The sequence below is a fragment of the Manihot esculenta genome, chromosome 14 (genome assembly GCF_001659605.2).
Source record: "Manihot esculenta cultivar AM560-2 chromosome 14, M.esculenta_v8, whole genome shotgun sequence".
Taxonomy (NCBI): domain Eukaryota; kingdom Viridiplantae; phylum Streptophyta; class Magnoliopsida; order Malpighiales; family Euphorbiaceae; genus Manihot; species Manihot esculenta.
This window is the reverse complement of record NC_035174.2, coordinates 1650893-1675849: the sequence shown is the minus strand read 5'-3', so window position 1 is coordinate 1675849 and position 24957 is coordinate 1650893. Positions and strand designations below refer to the sequence as shown.

At 35.4% G+C, this 24957-nt stretch overlaps 2 protein-coding genes across 4 annotated transcripts; one reads left to right on the top strand and one right to left on the bottom strand.

Annotated features, from left to right (window-relative positions):
* The first annotated feature begins 3540 nt into the window (after window positions 1-3540).
* LOC110630810 (DDT domain-containing protein PTM) lies at window positions 3541-24583 on the top strand. Of its 3 annotated transcripts, XR_006348443.1 has the most exons (10): window positions 3542-5714; window positions 5806-6426; window positions 8584-9682; window positions 10062-10344; window positions 10445-10569; window positions 11113-11573; window positions 12336-12364; window positions 12549-13181; window positions 13538-14797; window positions 24452-24583. XR_006348443.1 is itself a non-coding variant. In XM_021778401.2 (9 exons), the coding sequence occupies exons 1-9, from the start codon at window positions 3820-3822 to the stop codon at window positions 14221-14223; spliced, it is 5784 nt and encodes a 1927-aa protein (XP_021634093.1). In that variant the 5' UTR covers window positions 3541-3819; the 3' UTR covers window positions 14224-14976. The 3 variants fall into 3 exon arrangements, 2 of the variants coding, with proteins under 2 accessions (XP_021634093.1, XP_021634092.1); XM_021778401.2 differs by lacking the exon at window positions 24452-24583 and having other exon boundaries at window positions 3541-5714; window positions 12549-13133; window positions 13538-14976; XM_021778400.2 differs by lacking the exon at window positions 24452-24583 and having other exon boundaries at window positions 13538-14976.
* LOC110630811 (magnesium-chelatase subunit ChlD, chloroplastic) lies at window positions 16415-24916 on the bottom strand. Its single transcript, XM_021778403.2, has 15 exons — window positions 24508-24916; window positions 24073-24251; window positions 23169-23253; window positions 22772-23088; window positions 22565-22688; window positions 21636-21728; window positions 21404-21499; window positions 20723-20860; window positions 20332-20529; window positions 19917-20072; window positions 19515-19622; window positions 17608-17742; window positions 17203-17361; window positions 16784-16904; window positions 16415-16702 (listed from the first exon to the last, which is right to left on the bottom strand). The coding sequence occupies exons 1-15, from the start codon at window positions 24775-24777 to the stop codon at window positions 16617-16619; spliced, it is 2265 nt and encodes a 754-aa protein (XP_021634095.1). The 5' UTR covers window positions 24778-24916; the 3' UTR covers window positions 16415-16616.
* Window positions 24917-24957: the final 41 nt, after the last annotated feature.

Below are 24957 nucleotides of genomic sequence, written 5' to 3'. Positions count from 1 at the left end.
ATTTTTAATACTAAAGTTGCTCGTAATTTCTACATATTTGTTTTTCATCTTTAAAAATTAAGAGTAATTTAAGATGTTTTGTATCTGAAAGATAAAATATCACTAATAGCCATGTACGTATCACACATCCTTTTAGAAGACAACCTAACTAACCAGCTCAAGTAATGGGAGATCAAAAACTATGTTGTGCCACACTCCAGTCCTCATAATAAGCAAATGCAAAGGATTTAATTTGATCAACATTACAAAGCTTGAAATCCCAAACTCCATTATTTTGATTTCACCATAAACCCATAAAGGCATAAAAATCCGAGCAATATCCTCCAATAAACAATGCATAAGAATAGAAATAATTTATTTTTCAACAGAATATAAAGAACCTCAAGTAAAAGATGAGTCAGAGACCTAACATCTATGGTAATATCACAATGAAAAAAAGCATGCATCACTGTTTCTTCCGTCACATGATAGATTGGGCAAAGACTATACATCAACCATGCGTAACAAAAGCTTAGTATTCACAGGAAGGACATCTTGAATCAATCTCTAAGCTACCAATTTAACCTTTTTAGGTATTTTAACAGTCCAGAACCTTTTCTATAAATGACCTTAACAGTCCAGAACCTTTTCTATAAATGACGATCAATGGAGACACTGGCAATGTCTCACCCAGTTGTGAGAGTAAAAGATAATTCGTTTAGTTACCCTTCCGAGCTGTAGGACATTACCAAGAATCAGCTACTATATTTATACTCAAAAGGAATTTGCAAGATAAATTGAATATCCCGAGCTATAAAAAAATTATACAAAGCATCCAAATTCCATTATCGAGCATGAGCATCAATTAGAAAATTTACAAGCATATGGGTAATGCCAAAATTATTAGAGGATCGAATGTACGGGTTCTCAACTAATGGCAACAATGAATCTCTCCAGATAAATATTGAATGACCATCACCACCAATACATCATTGTGATCCTTCTTTTAAAAGATAACCAGCTTACCATATGCTCCAGCATTGTAAAACTTGAATTGTTACCCCATTGTGACTCAAAAAATAAAGAATGAGGATCATGGCATGCTTTGAAAACTCTAGATACCAAAGAGCTGGTATTATTAAGAAACCTCGAGCTTGTTTCCAAAGCATTTCTATATTAAACTTATGAACTTTTGGAAAGCCAAGACCACGGCATTCTTATGAGTACATAGATCTCCCCACCTAAGCCATCGAATTACGCCTCCAGAAGATTTATTACAACACCAAAATTTATTCATAACACATTCAAGCTTAGAACATAAATTTTTAGGAAGCAAAAAGACACTCATAATGTAGGATAGAATAGTTTGTGCAATAGATTTAACCAAAACTTTCTTACTTGCTCATGACAAATACGAACTATGCCAACTCTGGATCCTTTTCCACACTTTGTGTAATACAAACCGAAACACATCATATTTATTACAGTCAATAAACGAAGGCAAACCTAGATAAGTAGCAGAGCTGTGCTGAAGAGAAACACCCAAAGAAGAACACAAAACTCCTTTTTCAATGATGCTAATATTGTGACTAAAATAGGTTGAAGACTTATCATAATTAACCATTCGCCCAAAAGCCATTTCATACAAACGAAAACATTCTTTTACCACAAACAACTCACCATAGAAACTCGATAAAAAAAATAGCTATCATCGAAACTTATTTAATCACGTGCACGCTATGTCTCAAACTACGACGAATTCTATATGCTATGTATCAAACTATGACGAATTCTATCATAAAATAAATCAGTCAAACCTTCTATACACAATATAAATAAATACCGTGATGATAGCTCATTTTGTTGCAGCCCACGAGAAAGAATGATACTTCCATAATTTCGGCCCCCAAAAGATATGGAATACCGGACAAAAGTGATGAAAGTTGTTTGCACCCTAATTTCATTAAAACTAGGGGAGAGCATAAATCGGTTTGAACTGAAAAATCGAATTGATCAGTTATGGTTTGCTTAATTGAAATATTCGATTCGGTTAGTATTTTCTGGCTTATTCGGTTTTCGATTCGGAAAACGTGTTAAATAACCGACAAATCGAATAATCGATTTTATACATATTTTTATTATGTGAAACATTGATTTTATACATATTTTTAAATTTTACATGAGTTTATATAAATTTTTTAAGTATTATCATTATGTATTTGGATAATATTTATTGATAAATTTATGAGAAATATTTATTAAATTATTCTAAGGAAATTAAACACAGAAAATTAAAAAAAATTACAGATTTCGGTTTGAAGTAATCGAACTGATTTTTATCGATTCGATTATATTTTTATAATCGGTTTTTTTTATTTTTAATATTTTTACAATTCGGTTCAGTTCGGTTCCAAATCAAACCGACCGATTGGACAGCCCTAATTGAAACCCATTCCAATTAGCCACTGTTGCAAAAACACCCATTCAACTGATCGTATGTTTTACTCATATCAGTTTTCAATGCAACATAACCAACTTGTCCCTTGATTTTCTTTGCAAATAATGATTAAGTTCATAAGCAATCAAGAAATTATCAGAGATCAACCATTGTGGCACAAAAGTACTTTGAACTTACAGAAATTATATCACACAAACCTATTTCAAACGATTGGCTATCATCTTAGCAATGAACTTCTCAATAACATTACATGAAAAAATAGGCCGCAAATCTGATACATACTCAAGCTGCTTTTTCTTTGGGATGAGAACAATGGAAGTTTGATTTTTTCTTAGAGTTGAGGCACCCTGATTTAAACACTATAAACAAATGCTGATAACATTAGGACCGGCAATATCCCAATATGTTTGATAAAAACCAGCAGAGTCAATTCATCAGGACCTGGACATTTGTCTGCTTGCATGGCAAAAAGTGCATCTTTACCTCCTCAGCTGAATAGGAACGGCTTAATAATTCATATAAGCATCAGTGACTCTTTTATATACACAGTTTAAAACCGCATCCATATCACCAATTGAGCACGAAACAACTTTTGAAAGTAATCAACAATAACATTAGATAACCTGTATCCCACGTTAACCAATCATGCGAGTCATCCTTCAACTGTGAGATGGAGCTTTTCTATTTTGGCCAAGATTCCATGCGATGGAAATATGCAGAGTTGGACTCTCCATGAGCAAGTCAGTGCTGTTTAGCTCTCTGCTTCCGATATAATTCTTCTTGAGCTAAAAGCACACTGTACTGTAAGTCTTATTGAAATTCGAAAGTCGTGGCTCGAGGAAACCGGGAGAGTTCTCCAAGTGCCTCTCCAGTTTCATAGCATTTTCGAATCAACAATAAAAGAGTGGCGTGGTGGCTTCACCATCTGAACGTGCATGCAAGTGTTCGACAATGCATATTAGAAATTGAAAAAAAAAAAAAGCTTGATTTTTTTTTTCAAGTATTCGACAATATTATTAAGAATATTTTTGCTAAATACTATCAATTAAAAATTATTCTAAATTAATTTAATGTATATTTTTCTCAGTCCGAAGTCAAAATTACCTAACTAATTAGGCATCATGAATTGGAGAAGTCCACTTCTCTCCATCCTCCCGCTCTAGATTTCATGTGAGCGATAAAAGCAATTGTAGAGAGAGAAAGTGGATTTCTCTCTCTAACGCTCGCCCAAGCCTCCTCTCCCTTTGTCTCTCTACCCAAAGAGTAAAGGGGAAGTAAACCCAATTCTAGAGAGAGAAACGCACAGGAGACCAAAAGACTAAACAAAACACAGTGTTCCTCACCTCCCCATTTATGTTCTTATTTTAGACTCAGATCAAACTATGGAGTTCGTCGGCAAAATTGTTGAGAAGGAGTTTGAGGGCTACGGTGTCTTCTCAGGCTTCATCCAATCGTACGACGCGTCGTCCGGCTTCTTCGAGATCGTCTACGAGGACGGCGATTCTGAGGAGCTCGATTTCTCTGAGGTCGCTGCTCTGTTGGACTGCAAAGAAGCTAACCCCGCTGACCACAAGCAACGGCTTGGCCGCAGGCCCAAGAAGCGCCGTCGAGTCGAGCCAAGGAAGCGTGAAGACCGAGGAGGTGAAGAAGAGTTAGGTAATGCTATTTCTCATACTCGGGCAAATGCAGAAAACCTAGGGATAGAAAGTGGTGGTCTCGTTGAGGCTAATGGGAAATTCCATATGGATGGGAATGTTGTTGTGACTGATGGGTTTATTGGGAACTTGAGAGAAGTTGATCGTGGTAACCGGCATTTGGGAAATGTGACCGTTGATTTGAATGAAGCTCTGGAGAAAGGGAGTGGTGTTGTGGAGACTTTGAGAGAAAGGGGGTCTGATGATGGGAGTACGATTGGAAATTGTAGCATCAAGGAGGCCCTTGATTTGAATGCTGGGTTTAACTTAAATTTAAATGAAGCGTTTGATATGAATGAAGAGGATGATTTAAATACCCACATTTTGAGAAATCTGAAGAAGAGAGAGTGTATAGACTTGAATTTGGATGTGAACAGTGATGTGGATGAGAATATGTGGGAGGTTGATATGGGGGTTACTCACACAGAGAGACAGAAGAAGGAATGTGGATTTGATTTGAATTTTGGAATGGACAAGGAAGTTAAGGTTGACTTGGATGGCGATTTTGGAGGGGAAGCCAAGGAAAGGACATATTGCAATATCGTTAAATTAGGGACTGGAGAGATGGATGATGCCAGTGGAGCTTTGGATAGAATCCGTAAGCAAGGTGCTACTGTAAATGGGACTTTGCAGGAAGTTCATGTCCAGAATGATTCATATGTAGGGTTGGCTATTTCTGGTGAAGATTCCAGGGCTGGTGATTCTGCTGAAGTGCATGATGCTAAAAATACAGAAGAGGACTCTGCTGAGGTGGTTGATGGGAACCGATGTTATATGATAAGTGCTAATAAAGAAGGGAGTTGTGGGAGGAGGAGGAGGGGGAGGAGGAGAAGCATTGCAAATAGTTTGAATTCTGCACCAGAAGCAACAGTATTTACAGATGCGGCTGTAATTTATGGGAACGAAGGTGAGATAGGAAGTGCATATAAAGAAAGTAATGTTAGTCAGAGGAGGGCAAAGCTGGTTGATACCTCAAGTTCTGCACTAGAAACATCATTTGGATATGCTGAGGTTTCCAAGAAAGATTGTATTGTGGTAAGTGATGGGAAGCAAGATGACATTGGAAGTGCGTCTAAAGAAGTGACAGGTAATTGTAGAAAGAGAAGAAAGTTTTCAGATCATGTGAATGCCACACCACAAATGACAGTGCTGAGAAGGAGTACTCGTCGAGGTTCAGCTAAAACCAATATTTCAACCACAACAGCATTAAGTGAAGTCCACGATTTATCTGTGTCTCCAGCAGTTAGTGCATTAACTGAGGAGAGACCTGCGAAATCTTTTTGTGAATGGCCTGAAGAGCCTGCGGTTCTTCCTCCAAAGGTGCAACTGCCACCTTCTTCACAGAATTTGGATTTGGATGGAATTTCAATAATCAATATTTTATCCGTTTATGCCTGTCTAAGATCGTTTAGTATATTATTGTTCTTAAGTCCCTTCGAGTTGGAGGAATTTGTGGCAGCTATGAAGTGCAACTCTCCTAGCTTATTGTTTGATTGCATTCATGTTTCCCTTTTGCAAACTCTAAGATTGCATTTGGAGTACCTCTCAAATGAAGGTTCCAAATCCGCTTCTATTTGCTTGAGGTATGCTTTTTGATTCTTCTTGCCTGCTAATTCTATCTGTGAACCCCCAGTTATTTGTACTTAATCTTTTCCTAATTGACTATTGATGTAGGAGTATTAACTGGGGTTTGTTGGACTTGAACACTTGGCCTGTTTTTATGGTTGAGTACTTCCTAATCCATGGTTCAGATTTGAAACCTTGCTTCAATTTTTGTCACTTGAATCTCTTAAAAAATGACTACTACAAACAGCCCGTTTCTGTGAAAATTGAGATACTGAAACAGCTATGTGATGATATAATTGAGGTGGAAGCCATTAGGTCAGAGCTTGATAGAAGATCTTTGGGCGCTGAGTCTGATATGGACTTTGATCGAAATAAGGGTGCTGGGGTTTTCAAGAAAAGAAGGGCCAGGACTGGGATGGACATCTCAGCTGGCTCTTGCTTAACTGAGGAGGTTGTTGATGACACCACTGACTGGAATAGTGATGAATGCTGTCTTTGTAAGATGGATGGGAGCTTGATATGCTGTGATGGTTGCCCTGCTGCCTTTCATTCAAAGTGTGTAGGTGTTGCCAATGAGTATTTGCCAGAGGGTGACTGGTTCTGCCCTGAGTGTGCCATAGACAGGTGTACGCCTTGGATAAGCCCTCGAAAGTCACTTCGAGGGGCAGAGCCATTGGGGGTTGATTGTTATGGTCGGTTATTTTTTAGCTGCTGTGGTTATTTATTGGTGTAAGTTTATCCCACTCATAATGGTTACGTTGGATTATCATTGGCTTTATTGTTATTGCTAGCATCATTGTTGTTAAGTAGAACTGAAGTATTGAGTGAAATTTATAGAATTGAAGTATTAATTGTACCTTTATTGGATCATGAATGGCTGCATGCTGTCCTGCATATTAGATTGTCCATCTGCAATAGGATAAGACCGAATCCACTTCACTACTTCTGAAATTGAGCATAACAATTTCTTCTGCTTTGTTCAAACAGTCTGTTCATTGTTTTGAAGACTTTGTTGTTTCAGTCAGCAGTACTAGGTATTTATGTTGTGATCGGTCCTATGCCCATGCATGAGAATCCTTGTTTTCTCTTCCGGATTACCAACATGCAACATCTAGTTATGCAGCAGAACTTGAATTTTGAAAATTTGTGATTTGTGATTTATGATTTATATAAGGGAGAAGAATGTTATGCAAAAAAAGGACACTATTTTTTTTTTTGAGTTGTTGGTTTTATATATAATTAAACTCTTCCAATTTTGTTATTGTAGTTGAAAATTAGATTTCAATTTAACTGGTTGATATTACCTAATAAACTATGTTTTAAACTAAACTGTAACTGGACTTTAATATCCATAAATAGATTACTTTCATAGTTGTCAAAAATCGAGATTCAAATCAAGTTTTCATTTATGAATCAAGAATCGAGAATCGAATCGGATTGTAAGATTTGATAAAAATTCTAAAAATGATATATGTTCTAAAAATAAGTGAAAAAATATCTTATAATGACATGCTGTGATAAATATATAATTATCATTTATATAATTAAAAATATTCTTTATAATAGAATAACATTCGTTTTCTATGTCATATAGTTTTATCTTATAAATTATGAATTTTGGAATTGTAGACAATACTTATTATTATATATATGTTGAAACTCTCATTTAAATTTAATCAAATAATTAAATAGTAAAAAAAGATAGCAGGTTTTAATATTATTAATATACATTGTCATAACTTGGCAACTATAAGTAGTCAAGTAAATTAACTAAAAGAAAAGAGGAAAGAAAGAATAGGGGGAGAGAAAAGAATGGGTGGTTCATAGTAAAAATGAATAAGATCTTAAATTTTAAAAATATAAGGTCTAACAAACCCTTTATAAATAATTGATTGGATCAGGTGAAAACTCGATCAATTCATATTAATTCACTATATTTACTATTGATTCTTTCAATTTAATCATAATTCAGGGGCATTTGTAATTTACCTTGTATATTTGAACCACCAAGATGCAGAATCAAATCGGGAATTGTAAGACTCGAATAAAAAATTGTAAGATTTGAATCAAGAATCGTAAGATTCAGGTATATTTAAAATTCATCCTATAGATTCGATCGATTTGTTGGAAATTGATTCAAATTGTAAGATTTGAATTGAGAATCGTAAGATTCTAACAATAGTGATGACTTTCCAAATGTAATGTGCCTTTCATTTTTGGTGTGATTAAGATTGTTATACTATGTCACAGGTCCCCTATTGCCCTAGACGAGAGGTGAAACGATGTCATTTTAAAGTGAAGTGCCATACTTATATATGTAATGTATAGATATTATATTAATTTCTAGTTAATTAATTAGCATAATTATAAGGATATATATTCCTAATTAGTTAGTTGAATTATAGGTATACTTGTATGTAAATATGTAATCTTTTTCGATATTATACTACACTTGAATATGAGAGGTTAACTATGTAAATGTTATCTTTTCTAATTAGTTTATATATATATAAAAGATATAAATCCCTAGTTAATTGGCATAGTTATGGGGATATATCCTTTAATTAGCACCTAAAAGGAAACATGTATTAGGGTTTAGTCGTTAAAAGGAAAGGGAAAATAAAAGACCATGCATGTTATTTTCAAGAGGTGCCTCAAACCAAGCAAGGAAAGGCACTCGCCCTTGCAAGATGAGGTGAGGCAAGGTGAGGCCTAGCGCCTCGCCCAGCGCCTTTTGACACCTTTAATAACACTATATGGAAGCAGGGTGGCATCCTTCTTATGTGCCATTGTTATGAAAGCCCTTATATTATAACTGCATTTTTATGTTTCATCAGCATGTATACTTACTTGAAATATCTTTTTTATTTATTGTTGATCTTGCAGGTCAGATTCATGTGAAACTGAATCCTTATTTACTTATTACCATAGAGATGATATTAATGCTGTTATTGAAGTGCTGAGGTCTTCACAGATGGCTTATAGCAGCATATTAGAGGCAATCCACAAGCATTGGGATATCCCTGTCAGTTTATATGGAGCTAGTAGGAACCTGGATTTATGCTTGGATATGTGCATGCCTCAAGCTTCATTGGCATATCCGGAAAGATGTACAATTAAAGGTGATATTGATAATGAAAGTAAACCAGAAGAAAAGTCTGTCACGGGATGTTCTGGTCATATTAATTTTGAGGTTTCAAAGCCGTTGAGTCTAACATCTGTGAGTTCTGAAGGATCAGCTGAAATAGCTCAAGCAAGTTTACAGAATCAAGATTTTCAAAAAGAAGGGCCTGATTGTTCTAATAGAACTGCTGATTTCTTAAATGAATCTGATATACAAGGGAAGTTCCCACCCTCGGAAGACAATTCATTGACATCATCCAGTTTGGATTTAAGAGGCAAGAATGTAATAGCATCTGCAGCTGATGGTCACCTTTCATCAGCTTTAGATCAGACAAATGGGAACACATCACAAGTGCAGCTGGGAACTGGCTACACAAACTATTACAGTTTTGGTCATATAGCTTCATCAATTGCAGAAGAGTTTATGCACAAGTCATCAGACAAAAGCATTGAAGACTCTATAAAAACAGATGAGGAAATCATTTCAGCGCAGATGAAGATTATTTCAAAGAGAACTGCCAAGTTTTGTTGGTCAAATATTCCAAGATTGAATGTTGGTGTGCAGAAGGAAAAATGTGGGTGGTGTTTCACTTGTAGGGTTTCTTCTGATGGCTTAGGTTGCTTGTTTAATCTGTGTTTGGATCCAGTTCAGAGAGGGCCTGTGGATGGCGTTGTTGGCCTCCCATCAAAAAGAATTGAGAAAGCCCATCTTACAGATATAATAAGTCATATTCTCTTGATTGAAGACAGGTTGCAAGGCCTTCTGTTAGGTCCATGGCTGAATCCACATTATAGCAGGGTCTGGCGTGAAAGTGTTCTCAAGGCATCAGATATTTTGTCTGTGAAACACTTATTGCTCATAGTAAGGAAATTGTTTTATTTGTTGGTCATCCCTAACTGTAATAAATTTGAAGCTGTTTAGATTATTGAAGTTGTACTGAAAGCTGTTCAATAACACTCTGTTCATCTTAAAATCTTCTCCAAACTTATGGCTTCTTTTATTTTCCTCTTTTCAATACAACTTGAAATAGATTTCAATTTGTTACCAATTGATTTTGTTGATGTAAAATGAATTATACACCAGCTGTGCAGTGGATTTAGTTATATAGTTCAGTTGCACAACTTGAAGTCTCAACTATAAGAAAATCTGAAGCGACTCCTGGAATTTAGTAATCTTTCCAGTGGTTATAAACTTTTCCCAGTTTAGCTAATATATATTCTTATGGGTGTTTTGTTTGCAGTTGGAGTCAAATCTGCAGCGTCTTGCACTTTCAGCGGAGTGGTTGAAACATGTGGATTCTGCCCCCGCTATGGGTTCAGCTTCTCATATTGTCACAGCTTCGCTGCGCGCTTCTTTGAAGAATGGAATTGGTAGGAAGAGGGTTAGGAACTCAGATTCTAATCCTTCTTCAAAATCTGCCAGTGGATTGGGTATGTTATGGTGGAGGGGTGGTAGGATTTCTCGCCGTTTATTTAGTTGGAAGGTTTTACCTCGCCCCTTGGTATCCAAAGCTGCCAGACAAGGTTTTCCAATCTTTCCTCTATGTGCATTGTGATTAGTAGTTCATGTGTTTTAGTCAATTTAGTTATTTTTCTGAATTTCTTTTAAGTTTGAATTCTGCAGCTGGATGTGTGAAGATACCAGGCATTTTATATCCTGAGAATTCAGATTTTGCAAAGAGGAGCAAATATGTCTCTTGGCGAGCTGCTGTGGAGTCATCAACTACTGTAGAACAGCTTGCCTTGCAGGTCTGGTATCCATGTTGCGTGCCTTTTGATTTTGCTACTTGTACATTTATTCATATATTTTGCAAATATGGAAACAAAAGAACTAAAAATCTTAATAGGATATGTAGTTTCTGGAAGCATTGATCATTTCACATCAAAGATATCAGCAGAGTTAGTTCATAGTTAAGTGTTAAAAAAAAGGTAATCATTTAGTATGGGCCCTCAACTATAATGCACCGTTCTTGAATCCAGCCGAGATGGTTCAATTGGTAATCTGGGTACTAAACTGGCTGGGTCTTTATGTGAATTTAGTATAAATAAACCTCGTGAAGGTCAATATCCAGGGCTGGTTTTATATGCACAGGTGATTAGAATTAGGATGTTGAATCTGGTAAGTGGGTATTTTAATGCTTCCAAGGTTCCAATCGAGATGGAAGGGTGCCTGTTTTGGTTGATAAGTTGCATGAATAATGGAGCTTGGCTGGTTGTGATGCATTTGTCTGATTTCACTGTCCCCTACCTTGAGCAAATTTATATATTTTACTTGTAATGTGATGTTTCCAGGTTAGAGAGCTTGACTCTAACATCAGGTGGCATGATATTGGAAACAAAAATCCATCGTCAATTGTGGACAAGGAATTTAAAAAATCATTCAGGCTATTCAAGAAAGTAATTGTCCGTAGGAAGTGCATAGAAGGAGAAGCGGCAAAGTATCTTCTTGATTTTGGCAAGAGGAAAATTATTCCTGAAATTGTTTTAAAGCATGGATCTGTGGTTGAAGAATCCTCCAGTAGGAGGAGGAAATATTGGTTGAATGAATCATATGTTCCATTGTATCTTTTGAAAAGTTTTGAAGAGAAAAGAATTGCCCGCAGATCTAGTAAGATTAGTTCTGGGAAACCTTCTGATGTTGGTGTTGTAGTGAAGAAACCATCAAAGGAAAGAGGTTTCTCATATCTTTTTGCGAAAGCTGAAAGATCAGAATACCATCAGTGTGCCCACTGTAACAAAGATGTTCCAATCAGGTATCTTATATATATATGTTTGATGTATTGTCTGTGTGTGAGCGTGTGTGTATTAGTGTGTGTGTGTGTGTGTGTGCGCATTTGTGCTGCATTGACATCTGTTGGCTGTTAATGTTTGTTATAAACTTATAATATCAACAAGTGGGAATTAGCTGATTAGGTCTGATATGGGGGTTTGTCATAATAGTGGGGATATTTTGGCTATTCACTATTTGCCAGTGACTAACTGCCAAGTTGTTTTGTTGAACTGTATGTTAGAATATTATTAATATTGCTCCACCAGAACCACTAAATCTTTAGTTATTTTAGCTATTTTGTGGATTTAACCTTGAAGTGTTCAACTTTGCGAGGTGGTTAATTCCTATTGTATTACTTACATGTGTGTCTGTATGCACATGTGCATGTACAAGTGTATTTATGCACGCATCTTGGCTTTTGTCACCCTTAACGGTCTTGCTTTACCAAAGGAAGTCGCTTCCTATATGAGTATTTTATTGTAACTATGTTTTTGACCTATGATAATTTTTTGGTGCAAATAAATATCTTAATTCTTGGTAATAACTGCAATTTCGTATGAAGCATCTTATTGTATCTAAGCTTTATGTTATTTGGAGACTCTGATTGAAAAGCTAATTTTTATTAGTATTCCATTTTCCCAAGTGCTGTAATATTATGCTGTTATTTTGAATTCAGTTTGTTTCTATAATTTACTATTTTAAGTGTTAACTTTTGTTTTCTGATGATGTTTTAAAAACTTGGCAGGGAGGCTGTGTGCTGTCAGTATTGCAAGGGTAAGCAATCTTAAGAGAAAATCCAATATTAATGTCTGCTATATTTTCCTTGATAAAAAGTGTAGGATGTTGTTTCTTTATACGACTTTCTAGTGCGGTGCACTATGGTTGCATACTAACCTCATAGAATGGCTTTTGGTTGCTTTATCCAGTGAGGTAATTATGACTCTGGTGTAAATTTCAGGATTTTTTCATAAAAGGCATGTGAGGAAGACGGCTGGTTCCGTCACTGCTGAATGTATGTACACATGCCACAGATGCCTTGGTGCGAAATATGTGAAACTTGACTCGAAAGTGGGGAAGAGTGATGGAAAGAGAGGGAGAAACAAGAAGAAAAATATGAGTGCTCAGCATCAAAGGTCAAAAAAGGCTTCTGTAGGTTGCAGGTCAGTGCGAGTTAAAAGCAGTAAAAAAGAAGTGAAGGGCCCATGGTCTCTACGATCACAAAAGAAAAAGAAAGTAGCTGTTGTTGTGCCTCTTCGTCGTTCACCTAGGAAAGCTAAATGCAACTCTTTGCAAAATAAAAAAGTTGGAGGAATCAAGAAAGATAAACAGGTCAAATCCAAAAAAGCAACATATAAGAAACCAACAAAGGTTACTTCATGGCGCAAGAAGAGGACACAGACTTATCGTAGTTACTGGATTAATGGTCTTCTATTGTCTAGAAAGCCAGATGATGAACGCGTTGCCAATTTTAAGAGTAAAAGTTTTGTTGCCTCTGCCAAGAGTGATATACTTGATCAACCCAAGTGCCATCTTTGCTGTGAAGGTGGATATACATCTACCTTGAATTATATTTCTTGTGAGAGGTGTGGAGGTAGGCAACTTTGTTTTTCTATGCTGCATATGCTCTTGCATTTAGTCAACTGAGCAGTCCTGCAAACAGATTAAATGCCTGTTTAGTATTGTGGTTTGAGGATCAAAACTATTTTTCAAGGAAACAAAGGAATTTGAGAAAAACCTATTTTATTGTTTTAGTGTTCTTGTGACTTGTAAAATAATCAAATTTAATTTTATTAATAATGTCGAATTTAATATATTTAAAAAGTGTTTTTTCAAGAGCAGTTCCAACAAAACAGACCCTTAAGAAGATGCTAGCTGTTGATGCATTTGGTTTTTCTTCTACCTTTTTCTTAAATAATGATAATTAATGATTGGGACTGTTGAATGCAGAGTGGTTTCATGCAGATGCTTTTGGACTTGATGTGGAGAAAAGCGATAAGCTTATTGGATTTAGGTGCCATGTGTGCCGTAAAAGTACCCCTCCTGTTTGCCCACAAGTATCAACCAAAAGAAGACGTGATATTCGCAATGAACTCTCTGGGGAAGCAACCAATGCTGTCTCACAATGTGAGGGATTGCAAAATGATACTCGGAATGAACTTTCTGAGGGAGCAACACATAATGGCCTGCATTCAAGTGAGGTGGACCAAAATGTTGTCCAGAATGAACATTCTGAGGAAGCAACAAATATCCGGCACCCAAGTGAGATAAATTCATTGCAAGATTTGCTTGCAAATGAGGATAATCAAGTTTCATTTCCTGTTGATGAGCCTTTCCATAGGAAGGAGCAATATTCAGATCATAGTTTTGCCCCTGGATCTAGGTTTGAGGTGAGCAATGGGCAGTTACCTGATTATGTGAAGGAGAATACTGGTGAAACTCAAATTTCTAACAAGAAATTGAATTCAGAACTCATATCATGTAATGGAAATCATACGCCCAAAGAGAATACAATTGAACCAGAACAAGATGCTATTGTAACTTCATTTGATAAATTGCAAACCTCTTCCTGCAATGATGATGTGGATGTGATACAAACTGAACTGGCACCATCAGGGTGTGAGCCCCCATCTTGAAGTCATCAATTGATGGAGTCCTTGTTGATTCCATGGAGTTGAATCCAATTCATTTATGACGGTGAACTGAAATAAGCGGAGGGAAGAGATCTAAGTGTTGATTTGATTTGATCTGTAGGCCTGCATTTAATTGGTGAAACGAAGAACTGTAGAGGGTAGAGTTATTTGTAAATCTTCTAATGTTGAAATTCATGGTAGAAGTTTAAAAGATAAACTGGGTTGATTCATTTGAAACTGAGAAATAACAGAGTTCCTCTGTGGCTACAGTCTCTTTGCGACTCGCAATGAGGAAGAAAGCTCCGCTGCATTGCTTTGGCGTTCAAGGTTCTCAAGTTCCATGAATGTTTGATAAACCCTTATCCTGAGAGGTTTTGGATAGTCTCTTTTTTTGACAAGGTCTGCTGTCAATTAACGTTTTACATTTCCGAAGAGGTTGCTACAATGCTTTTGGGCTCAAGTAATCAAAATTTGTTTGGTTGGTTGGTTGAGAGAGCTTTAAGGCATAGAATGGCAACTGATGGATAGATGTTGCGTTGCGAGGCAAGACATGGGGAACACATTGTTTCATAACCAAGTGAGTGGTCTTAATATCTTAGCACATTGATAATTCAGGTTCACTTTGGAATGAAATTTAGCATTTGTTAGCTGCAAAATCTCATGCAGATATTATATTAAAATAGTCTAATTGATATCTGATTGCATACTTGTTTGATTTGTGATAGTTCTCATATCATACTTATGATTTTCTTATACAATTCAGATTTAGCATCATATCATGAATGATTGCAGATGCTTTTTGTAGAATAGTATCTCGTTTGCTATTTTCATGATGCAGTTAAAATACAAAGGAGAGTTCTGTCCTGCAACACAAATTTTACATGTTAAATTAATAATTAGTCATGAGCGCAGAAAATATATTGAGGGGGAAGAGGATATTAACAGTCCAATCAGGTAGGCTGATTTGTTAAGATTAATACTCAACGGAAATTGCTACCGAGTTGGGTGCACTAATTATTAGCCTCTCCCTGAGCCTCCATTAAATAAAGAAAAAGCTATAGTTAGATCTGGGCATAAGTCTCATCTGTAATTCTGAACAAAAGCCAACCAATTGTATCCGCGAATGATGCTAAGTTGTCGTAATCATAGACTGATTTGATGAGTTAATTGAGGCTCGTGTTTGGTAACCAAGAAATGGCGGGAAAGTTGATAATCAAAGAAGAGAGCGTCTCGGTTTCACTTTCTTACTCTGGACTTAAAAGAGATTGGAAGGAAGTGTTTCTAATGATAATTCAAAAGAAAATATCCCTCAATTTTTAAAAATAGTATTCATGATAATAATTTAAAAGGAAACATCTCTAATAATCAAAGGTCCATCCATTTTATTTAAAGAAACAACTGCACTACTCTTTAAAATATCTATATATATGCATGTTCTATACTTTTCAAAATTTAATTATCCAAGGATAAATTATTTTTTTATTTCTGAATTATGTTAAGGTTAATATCTATATATATATCTATATATTTTTAAAACTTAATGATATAAGCACTATATAATTGGTCAAAATATCTCTACTGTTCCATATTTGAAAATATTATATATTTATTTAATTTGATAAAATTAAAATATAGAGATTAAATTATTTATCTTTAAAAAATTGAGAAAGTAAGTTTTAATTTTTACATAAACTAATAACGATAAATAGTATACCTTTAAATGTATTTTGATCCTTTACGAAAAAAATAACTGAAATTTCATGAAAACGAAGTAAAAAAAAAAATTTCCAAAATTTAATATTTTATTGTAGTTTTATATATAAAAAAAGATAAAACATTTCATATATGAATAATGAAACTTTCATTTTGCAATATAAAAAGTAAAAACTAAACCACCGAATGCTGTAAACGAGTGAGATATATACATATATAAATATAATCCATTTAAATAAAGTCATTGCAACATTTACCATTGGAGATATACGAAATTGAAGTTAGAATAAAAGCTTCCCATCGTAGTCTTGACTCAATCCTAGATTTCATGTGTTAAGGAGCTTGAGACTTTGAGTAGTTTGCGTGTTAATTTAATTATTAAATCATTACTATAATTATTTCTCATATATTGTCTTCCTGTAATATTTTAACTAAATACAATTTTTCTTCACATTTTCCAGTGATTTTCTTGCCTGCAAAATGTACAAAATGTCAAACCCTTGAAAATTGCTCAAGAGAACATCAAAGCTAACATACACGAGGAAAGAAGAAAAAGCCCATCAGAAATTCTCAAATACCAAAAGCTGTGAAAACCTGAGCTAACAATTCTCAAAAAAACACTTCCACATGGCCATTCAACTATTTGCCCGATGCAGAATCGCTTCTCAAGAACATTTAAAAAACTATGAACTCTTTAAGGCTGATAAAGCTTCCTTTGTTGTAGCAGAAATAACAGCATCAGATGCGTTGGGCAAGTAGTAATATTTTCCTGCACAGCAAGTTGTAAAACAAAAATATGTCATGCAATCTCATGTATGAACAGAGATGAGTTTTCAATTTGACAACAAACCTTGAGCAACTCTAGCAATCTCCTTAGCAAAGCCAGTTGAAACAAACTTGTTTTCTGTATCGATAACAAGAAGAGACATCCCAGCCTTGTATATTTTCCCCGCCACTTCAAGAATCTCATCCTTTTACCACATCAAAACATGAAAGCAAATAAGAATGACAAAGTAACATTTGGGGCAAAAATTTATCAGTTCCACCAATATGGTTTAGCAGAGAAATTAGAAGGAGAAGATAATCCCAAATGATCTTATATGGAAGAAGGTTATTCTTATTTAGGTTCTGTTTAGTCTAAAATTCGATTCACCGCAATGTAGTCCATCACCATCACCTTAGCAATCTCCTACGTATGGCCCATCTTTTAGCAGGTTGGCATTGCAGTTTACATGTGTCAGAAATCCTATTACAGTGCTCAATCTTTACCTTCAATTCTTGCGCCGAAGGTCTTGGGGCATCAGAAGCAGCAACTTCAGGGTCAGTTGACCTTTTCAGTGATATATTGGCTCTACCATCAGTTATTGCAACAATCATTATACGCCCAACATCACCACTTTTTTCTGCATTTAACCCAACTCTAACAGCCTGAGCAAAGTTAGGCTAGTGAAAGTTAGAAATTTCATAAAAAGTGTGCAGGTTTGACCAATTCAGAAAAACAACATAAAAGATATGTGCAAACATGGAAGAATCAGGACACTTAAGTTGGTTCCCAGTCACAATTAACACATAAATTTCAGAATTTTATGGACACTCAAATAGGAAGTTATAAATGATAAGGTTTTTTTTTGGTCAATGTACAAGCAAAGAAGGAAATGAACTACATCTACTTACAGTCGTTAGACCGTGAGCTAAGGGTGAACCACCACCACATGGAAGCCTTTCAAGACGTTTTCTTGCCATTGCAATTGATCTGGAAGGAGGTAAAAGAACCTCTGCAGAATCTCCACGGAAGGGAATAATAGCAACCTACTTCACAAAACCAGACATAAGGTTAGTAACAGAACTGTGGAAAATGATCATCTTGGTTCATGTTGTTATGATCTCGGGTTATGGATTGCGCTGTGAGATTGATAGGAAAGGAGCTCATTAGAAGAGCTCTTAACACCTCAAGACTCATAGAAAGAGTCTCAATCTCACAATTCTTAGAATATATCTGCTTGTTTTTTATTGAATAAAATAAACTCCTTTTATAATGGAGGTTTTAAAACTTCTAATCAAAGTAGAAGTCTAATACAAGCAACATTAGATCTAGAATAAAATAATAGAAAATATGATAAAATAAGATAATGGAAAATCTGAAAAGAAACTACTAGAAATAAAATAAAATCTGTTTGTTATGGATTTAGACTATCTTCTCGAAATGTAGCTTGTCTTCGAACCCAAATGTCGGATATGCAACATAAAAATAAAAGGTAAACTTCCAGGCAGCTCCAAACACAGGACAACATTGCCAACTATCTACTGCTTTCCAAATCGGGTGTCTAGATAAAAAATAGTTCCACTTGAAACTAAATCAAGTTCTTTTAAAACATAATCTACTACATCCACTCTTGTAGATCCCAAAATATAGGATGATAATGTATCATTTGTGATCGCACAATGGAAAGTCGAGTTTGTCATTTTGGGAAAACGTAGGTACTTGTATCCTCTCATTCGCTTGTTGACCAAAATTTTATTGGCTGCAATTCAATCTATCTTGATTTTGGTTCAACCCCCCTATTGAAAGTTCGAACTAGTTCAGAAATTTGCAGAGCTAAGTCATTCAAACATGCATCAAATTATTCTATGAAAGAGTTCAGCATCTCTTCTAAACGACAACAAGCTCTGATACCAAGTTATTATGGTCTCGGATTACGGATCGCATCATGGGATTGATAGAAAAGAAACTCATTAAAGGAAACTCTTAACACCTCAAAGACTCAAAATAGAGAGAATCTCAATCTCACAATTCTTAAAATATATCTGTTTGTTTTTATTGAATAAAATAAACTTCTTTTATAATTGAGGTTTAAAAACTTCTAATCAAAATAGAAGTCTAATACAAGCCACTATTAAATCTAGGATAAGATAATAGAGAATATGATAAGATAAGATAATGGAAAATCTAAAAAGAAGAAAAATATAATCTGTTTGTTATAGATTTAGGCTATCCATTATCCATAAACGTGTCTTTGTAGAATCCATGAAGAACAAAAGTCCCAAAAATTTAAGGCAAAAAAAATTAGAAGAAGAGAGAAATTCTATTTCGCATTCCAAAACTTCAACTTAAATTGTTGTCTTTCCTCTTTGAGTTTTACATTCTTTCCTTTCAGCTAGTTATTTGTCACATAACTCCTTTTACATATTTGAGTTGACACAACTCGGACAACCTATTAACAACACTGGAATATTCTATGCTCAAAGCTTCAACTTGTCTACTGTTTCCATTTTCACTAAGCTTCCGTGAGTAAATTGAGAAATCTTATAAAATAATTTCAGTCATATAATGGCTTCTACATATGCTGATATCCAGGTATTGACAGTACAAAACAAGCAGCTAAAATATAATTTGAAGAGCTTAGTCCTACAACATCGAAATTGCATTTTCCTGTCAAGTAATTTAATAAATAAGTTTCCTCTAGCTGCACTGCCAATCATTTGATGGCATGAACGTTCCAATAAATTTTGTAAACTATCGCTGACTTTGTTAGAAGAAGAAGAAGATAATAGAACTCCAAGGTGAATAAAAAAACAATTACCTGATCCCTGCTTGTATAACTCTCAGCTAGTAACTTAAGTGCAGCACCTTTTGCATTTTGCATTCGATTCAATGCCATACTTCCACTTGCATCAACTACAAATATTACCTGCCATGCACTATATATATTAGAACCAAATACATCAGAAGTTTATCAGTGCATTCACTGGACCTCTCTCTAACACATTCTACAGAAGGTCCACCAGTTTAGTTCAAGTCTCAAAGATTCTAATTGATGCCAGTAAAAAGTCAATACTATCATACCAAGCACATCACAACCTCAAAGCACAGAAAAAGTTGAAATAAATACAAAAGCAAAGCCATTTGACATTGTAAGGAGATCCTTTCTTTTTCTTCAAACAAAATCAAGGATAAGTGCAAGAAACAAGAGTTTTTATCATACCAGTGCTCCAGCTTTTCTTGCCATTCTTTTTGCTCTCATATCAGTTTTTTCAACAAAAACTTTCCTACTTTTCTGAGTGTCCTTCTCTCTACGTAACTTTTGATACGGTGCAGCTGCCCTAAGCGTGGCATCAACTGCTAATCTCTTCACAGGACCCTGTCAGAAGTATGGAGGATGTTTATAAAAGATGGTAAAAGAAAAATTTTGAATAGGGAAAGCAATTAAAGATTAGCAAAATACCTAAAAGGACCAGTCACTAATAACTAATAAGACAGTGTTCTCTGCCACATAATATATGAACACTCATATAAAACTCAAGATTATGCTGGAATAAAGCAAGATAATCAATTGACTTAGTAGAATTTTCATGTGTTCTGGAACTCCCATAGTGGAAGGAAATAGAATAAGAACAAACCTTTGGGAGCATTGGTTTAATATATCGACCTCTATCCTCCGAAAATATGACATTTTTTGCTCTTCCTGCTTTCCCTCGCCGTCTCTGTGCTTGTTGTGCAAAGAAGAGAAGTTTTTCATCCACCAAACCTCCTTCTGCATCAAATATAAATTCTTCAGGTATTTGTTCCTGCTGTTGTTCGTTCTCTTCATCATTGTCCTAGTGAAAACAAAGAACACTCGCATTCTAAGCTCATACATTCAATTTTCAATTAATAAAAGATAATTACTAATTTAGAATCCCTGGAAATTTAATTGTTTACCAACATAAATAATCATCTGAAAATAGAAAATCAAAATATTATGTTAATTTTGAAGTATTGAGCAAAAAGTATATCAAAGTTAAAAAGGACCTCTTCATCTTCCTCCTCATTCTGCTCATCTCCGGAATCCTGATTTTGTGGAGGGGGTGGTGGAGGTGGAGGTTGCTGATTTTGCTGTTCTGGTGGACTCTCATTTATGATTGAACGAGGAAGAATAACAAGTTCCACCTGTAGAGGAAAGTAAATCAGAACATGAAGACAAACTACACTTCCCAATAAGTCTATGTGAAATTTATACAAGAATTAAACATTCAAATACAATTCTGAAAAAGGATTTATTTTTTAACTTCCCTTTTATATATCACTTTCAGAGTCCACAGCAAGGAGGTCTCCAACTCTTAAAATAAAATTTATGAATTAAACGATTTACTAAAATCCATATTTAAAACACAAGCCTATAACTGAGAAAGAAAAACAAGAAGATCTGAAAGTTTGTTCAAAGCAATAGATACTCTGAATCAAATTCAGTAAAAATTCCATAGATGAAGTACTTAAGTTCAAGTAATATCAAGAAAATTGTAACTTTCTTAGAACATACCCTATTGAATTCTAGGATCTAACTCTGAAATTCTAATCTATTCCCGAGATGTAGATTAAATTCTAGTTTATACCAAATTGAAGTTTTCATTATAATCCATAAAGATAAAATTTGTGAGTAGGCACAGCATTTTAAAAAGAAAAAAAAAAGAAAAAAAAAAAGAAAAACTTAACAGCTTTTTTCAGGTCATCCACGTTGACTTTTTCACGTCCTTCAAGAGCAGCCAAGCATTTTGCCACACGGGCAGCATATAGCTCAGCTCTGTGTCCCTGTCAATCATAATAGATATTCTAAAAACTCTGTAATTGCAGCTCAATAGGAGAGGCAATTAGAAAATGTGAGCAACAAAAGAGGAGCCATCAACTACATAAGAGCTGAAAAAATTAAAATGTTTAATCTCAGCACCTGGCAACCACCTCGAAGGGCTTCCATAACCAGGTACTTTAACTGCTCCCTGCTAATAGTAACATCCTTCAAATACTCTCTTGCCAAAATGATCTGAAGACACAATACACAGGTTAAAGTGAAAAGACATTTCTTTTTGAAACAACATAATGAACAATGGCAACCTCAAATTACCAAATATACTTCAAAGACAATGGCAAGCATTTGCATTCCAATAAAGCAAAATGAATGACCTGAAAATCTCAGAAGTAAACATGCGGTCTTCGGTCTTCCTCCTCTTAACAGTAAATTAAATACACAGTTATCAGAACTACAATCATTTACTTCTCTCATTACATTTCAGAATAACTTTACTTTTTAACCTTCTCAGGAGCTTCTAATTTCGAAATGCCCAGAGTTACTTATCCACATTTTTGTATTGACAATGGCTACAGAAAAAACCAGGTAGTGCAAGCACCTGAAAATATTAATTAATTATTTGGATCAACATATGCTAAAAGGGGAGACATCTTTTTAATATTTATAACATGGGGTAGATTCATGAATTGCCACTAGATCGACCATGATTCCCGAAGACACTTGTAGACTCAAGATAATGACTACTTCATGATTCCGGAACACAATTGTGACTCAAGATAATGACTACTTCTATAATACATTACTTCTTTCAATAATAAGACACTCAGTTTTCCTAGTGTAGTCAAATTTTATTCTAAACAACTTTCTGATGCTTTTGATTCAGCAGAGAGGGGGTTCATATCAGAACTATTGAATGCCAACCTTTCTACACAACGAGTCAGACTCTCACCCACTGAGCTATTATAAGCCCATTGATATAAAATTATAATGCTTTTATGCACATAAGCATCTCACCCAAGGAGCAGAAGTGCCAGACTCTTACAAAGATTGCCAAACATGTACATGGTTACCTGGGTCTTTGCGAATTCTGTCTCTTCCTCAACCATTTGAAAAACTTCATTACTACGTTCCTGAAATTGAGTAGCAATACCAACAGCTGCAACACGGTCTTCAAAATTCATTGGAAGATCTGCGCTGCAAAAGAAGTGTGTCATTGTTGAAACAAGAATAAAATTAGATGTAAGGAATCTATTCTTTCCTTAAAGGAAGGCCTGTACCTCAAATTAATTGCAATACGGTCTAGTAAGTGTTCACGAACAGCACCCTCTTCTGGGTTATAAGTAGCAATCAAAAGTGGCTTGCATGGATGTTTAAAGCTGATTCCCTCTCTTTCCACAATATTAACTCCCTCCGTTAATACATTAAGAAGCAAATTACTAATGCCCTCATCCAAAAGATTAATTTCATCAACATATAAAACACCTCTATGAGCTTCGGCTAAAAGGCCTGGCTGGAAGACTGTAGTTCCTGTTTTCACAGACTCCTCAACGTCAACAGACCCAATGAGTCTGTCCTCTGTGACTCCCAGGGGAATCTGTAGTATGAATTGACTAGAGTAGTTAAGTAATTAACACAATCTCAAAGCAAAAGTTTTTTCCCCTTTAAGAAAAATACCTGAACAAAAGGAGATCTAACAACTTGAGTCTTAATACTACCACTGGAATCATATTCTACTCGTGCAGCTAAACCATCTTCCCACCTTCAAAAAGCATGATCAAACAAATCACTTTAAGGAGGATAAAAAATAAAGATCAGATGATCATCCATGAAAGTGGAATAGCCTATTGCTATTCATAACTGATTCATCATATGAAAACGTCATCTTGGTAGATGAGATATGGTATTCTTCCCATGCAATTATGTCTAAGAAACTCAGGGACTTTGTCCCTCTTAGGCTACAAAGTGAAGTCCTTTCACATTGGATTTCTAGCTTCATTAAAAAGGGTGAGGCTTAAACTATTGAAATGTCTACATCAAGGGTAAGGTTAATCAGTTCTCGTTTAACTATCAACCTCTCCCTTTTTACGATCTCAACTATTACATTTCTAATTCGCAACACTATTCCACGATGTAAAAAATGTGGGGAACTTTCACAAGTCAATATGAAGGTAACTGTGTGCTTGTGAATGTTCCTAAGACATTTGATTCTTATCTTATACATTTTCAACTTTATCTTTTATCGATAAAGGGAAGTGTTAGGTTGAAATCTGAAAGCAAGCTACGTGTGGTAGTTGAGTGATGCTAAAAGAAAAGGCACCTATATTAATTAATTTAGTTGTACATATTCCCGATAGCATTGATGCAATTATCAAATGAAGCTACACTGAATTTAGTCTCTGTGGGGATTGGATAAATAAATGAATTCCAACAAGTGATATAAGTCTATTTCTTAATCCATTAATTATAAGCCAAAAAAAATCCTACTTTTGAGTGGATATGAAGCAGAGACACATTAGAGCCTATATTTTGTCCTTGTTATTATGCATGAAAAGAAAATAAAATTACAAGGTTATCTTACTCCTCAGGGCAAGCTGGATCAGCATTTGCTATTGAACCAACAACTACATCAATGGGAGGCAAAATGGCATGTAGTCCACGTGCCATTACTGTCTTGGCTGTTCCTCGCCTTCCAGAGATAGCAATCCCTCCAATCTCACGATCAATAGCACCAAGCAACAAGGCAGTTTTTATAGCATCCTGTAAATCAAATGGCGCCCTTAAACTATATAGCTCATAATAAAATCATCATGAATTCTAATCTACCATGTCTTCATATGCACTCTCTTACACTTGAATTAGGACATAATGTCACTCATTCTTGCTTAGTTCTTACCATCCTCATATTTGCAACGAAATTCAGTGACTACTATCTAATGTAACTAACTTCTCTTTAACAGGGCTATTATATACCAAAATAAAGCAATTTCATAGAGAAGGCGAAATTGGAGAAGACCTGGCCAACAACAGCAGCTAAAGGGAAGTACTGCCTTCCATAGGAAGAGGGTTCGAGCTTCACGGTGGGAGCAAGAACAGCTCCATTGCCAGACTCAATAGTTGCGTTTGCAGAAGAAGCAAGAATACAAAAACGACGACGACTGTGAGGTCGAATTGGGAGGTTGAAAGAGTAAGAAACGGAAAGAAGAGACTGCAAATTGAACGAGGGAATAAACATAGAAGAATTGAGGTGAGACAGTGAAGTACACGTAGTTGGAGAGAAGGCCATTGTAGAACTGAGAAAGAGAGAGATGAATGAGCAATTTCTGGGCTTTTTTATCTGTTACATAATCTGATATGATGGATTGCTGTAACGCTATCTATCCATCTATCTTCTTGCTTTCTCTTTCGCTCGTTCCATTAAGAGCGATATCGCACCGGACCAAGTGAGAGGATATGCGCGTGCATA

What these genes read in the sequence shown, in the direction of transcription:
- LOC110630810 (XM_021778400.2), top strand. Translation starts at nt 3,820, where the DNA reads ATGGAGTTCGTCGGCAAAATTGTTGAGAAGGAGTTTGAGGGCTACGGT. An exon ending in ATCCAAAGCTGCCAGACAAG is followed by an intron (nt 10,345 to 10,444) that starts GTTTTCCAATCT and finishes TGAATTCTGCAG; the next exon opens with CTGGATGTGTGAAGATACCA. An exon ending in TAGAACAGCTTGCCTTGCAG is followed by an intron (nt 10,570 to 11,112) that starts GTCTGGTATCCA and finishes TGATGTTTCCAG; the next exon opens with GTTAGAGAGCTTGACTCTAA.
- LOC110630811 (XM_021778403.2), bottom strand. Translation starts at nt 24,777, where the DNA reads ATGGCCTTCTCTCCAACTACGTGTACTTCACTGTCTCACCTCAATTCT. An exon ending in GTTATACAAGCAGGGATCAG is followed by an intron (nt 17,743 to 19,514) that starts GTAATTGTTTTT and finishes TTTGTGAAGTAG; the next exon opens with GTTGCTATTATTCCCTTCCG. An exon ending in TAGCTCACGGTCTAACGACT is followed by an intron (nt 17,362 to 17,607) that starts GTAAGTAGATGT and finishes AACTTTGCTCAG; the next exon opens with GCTGTTAGAGTTGGGTTAAA.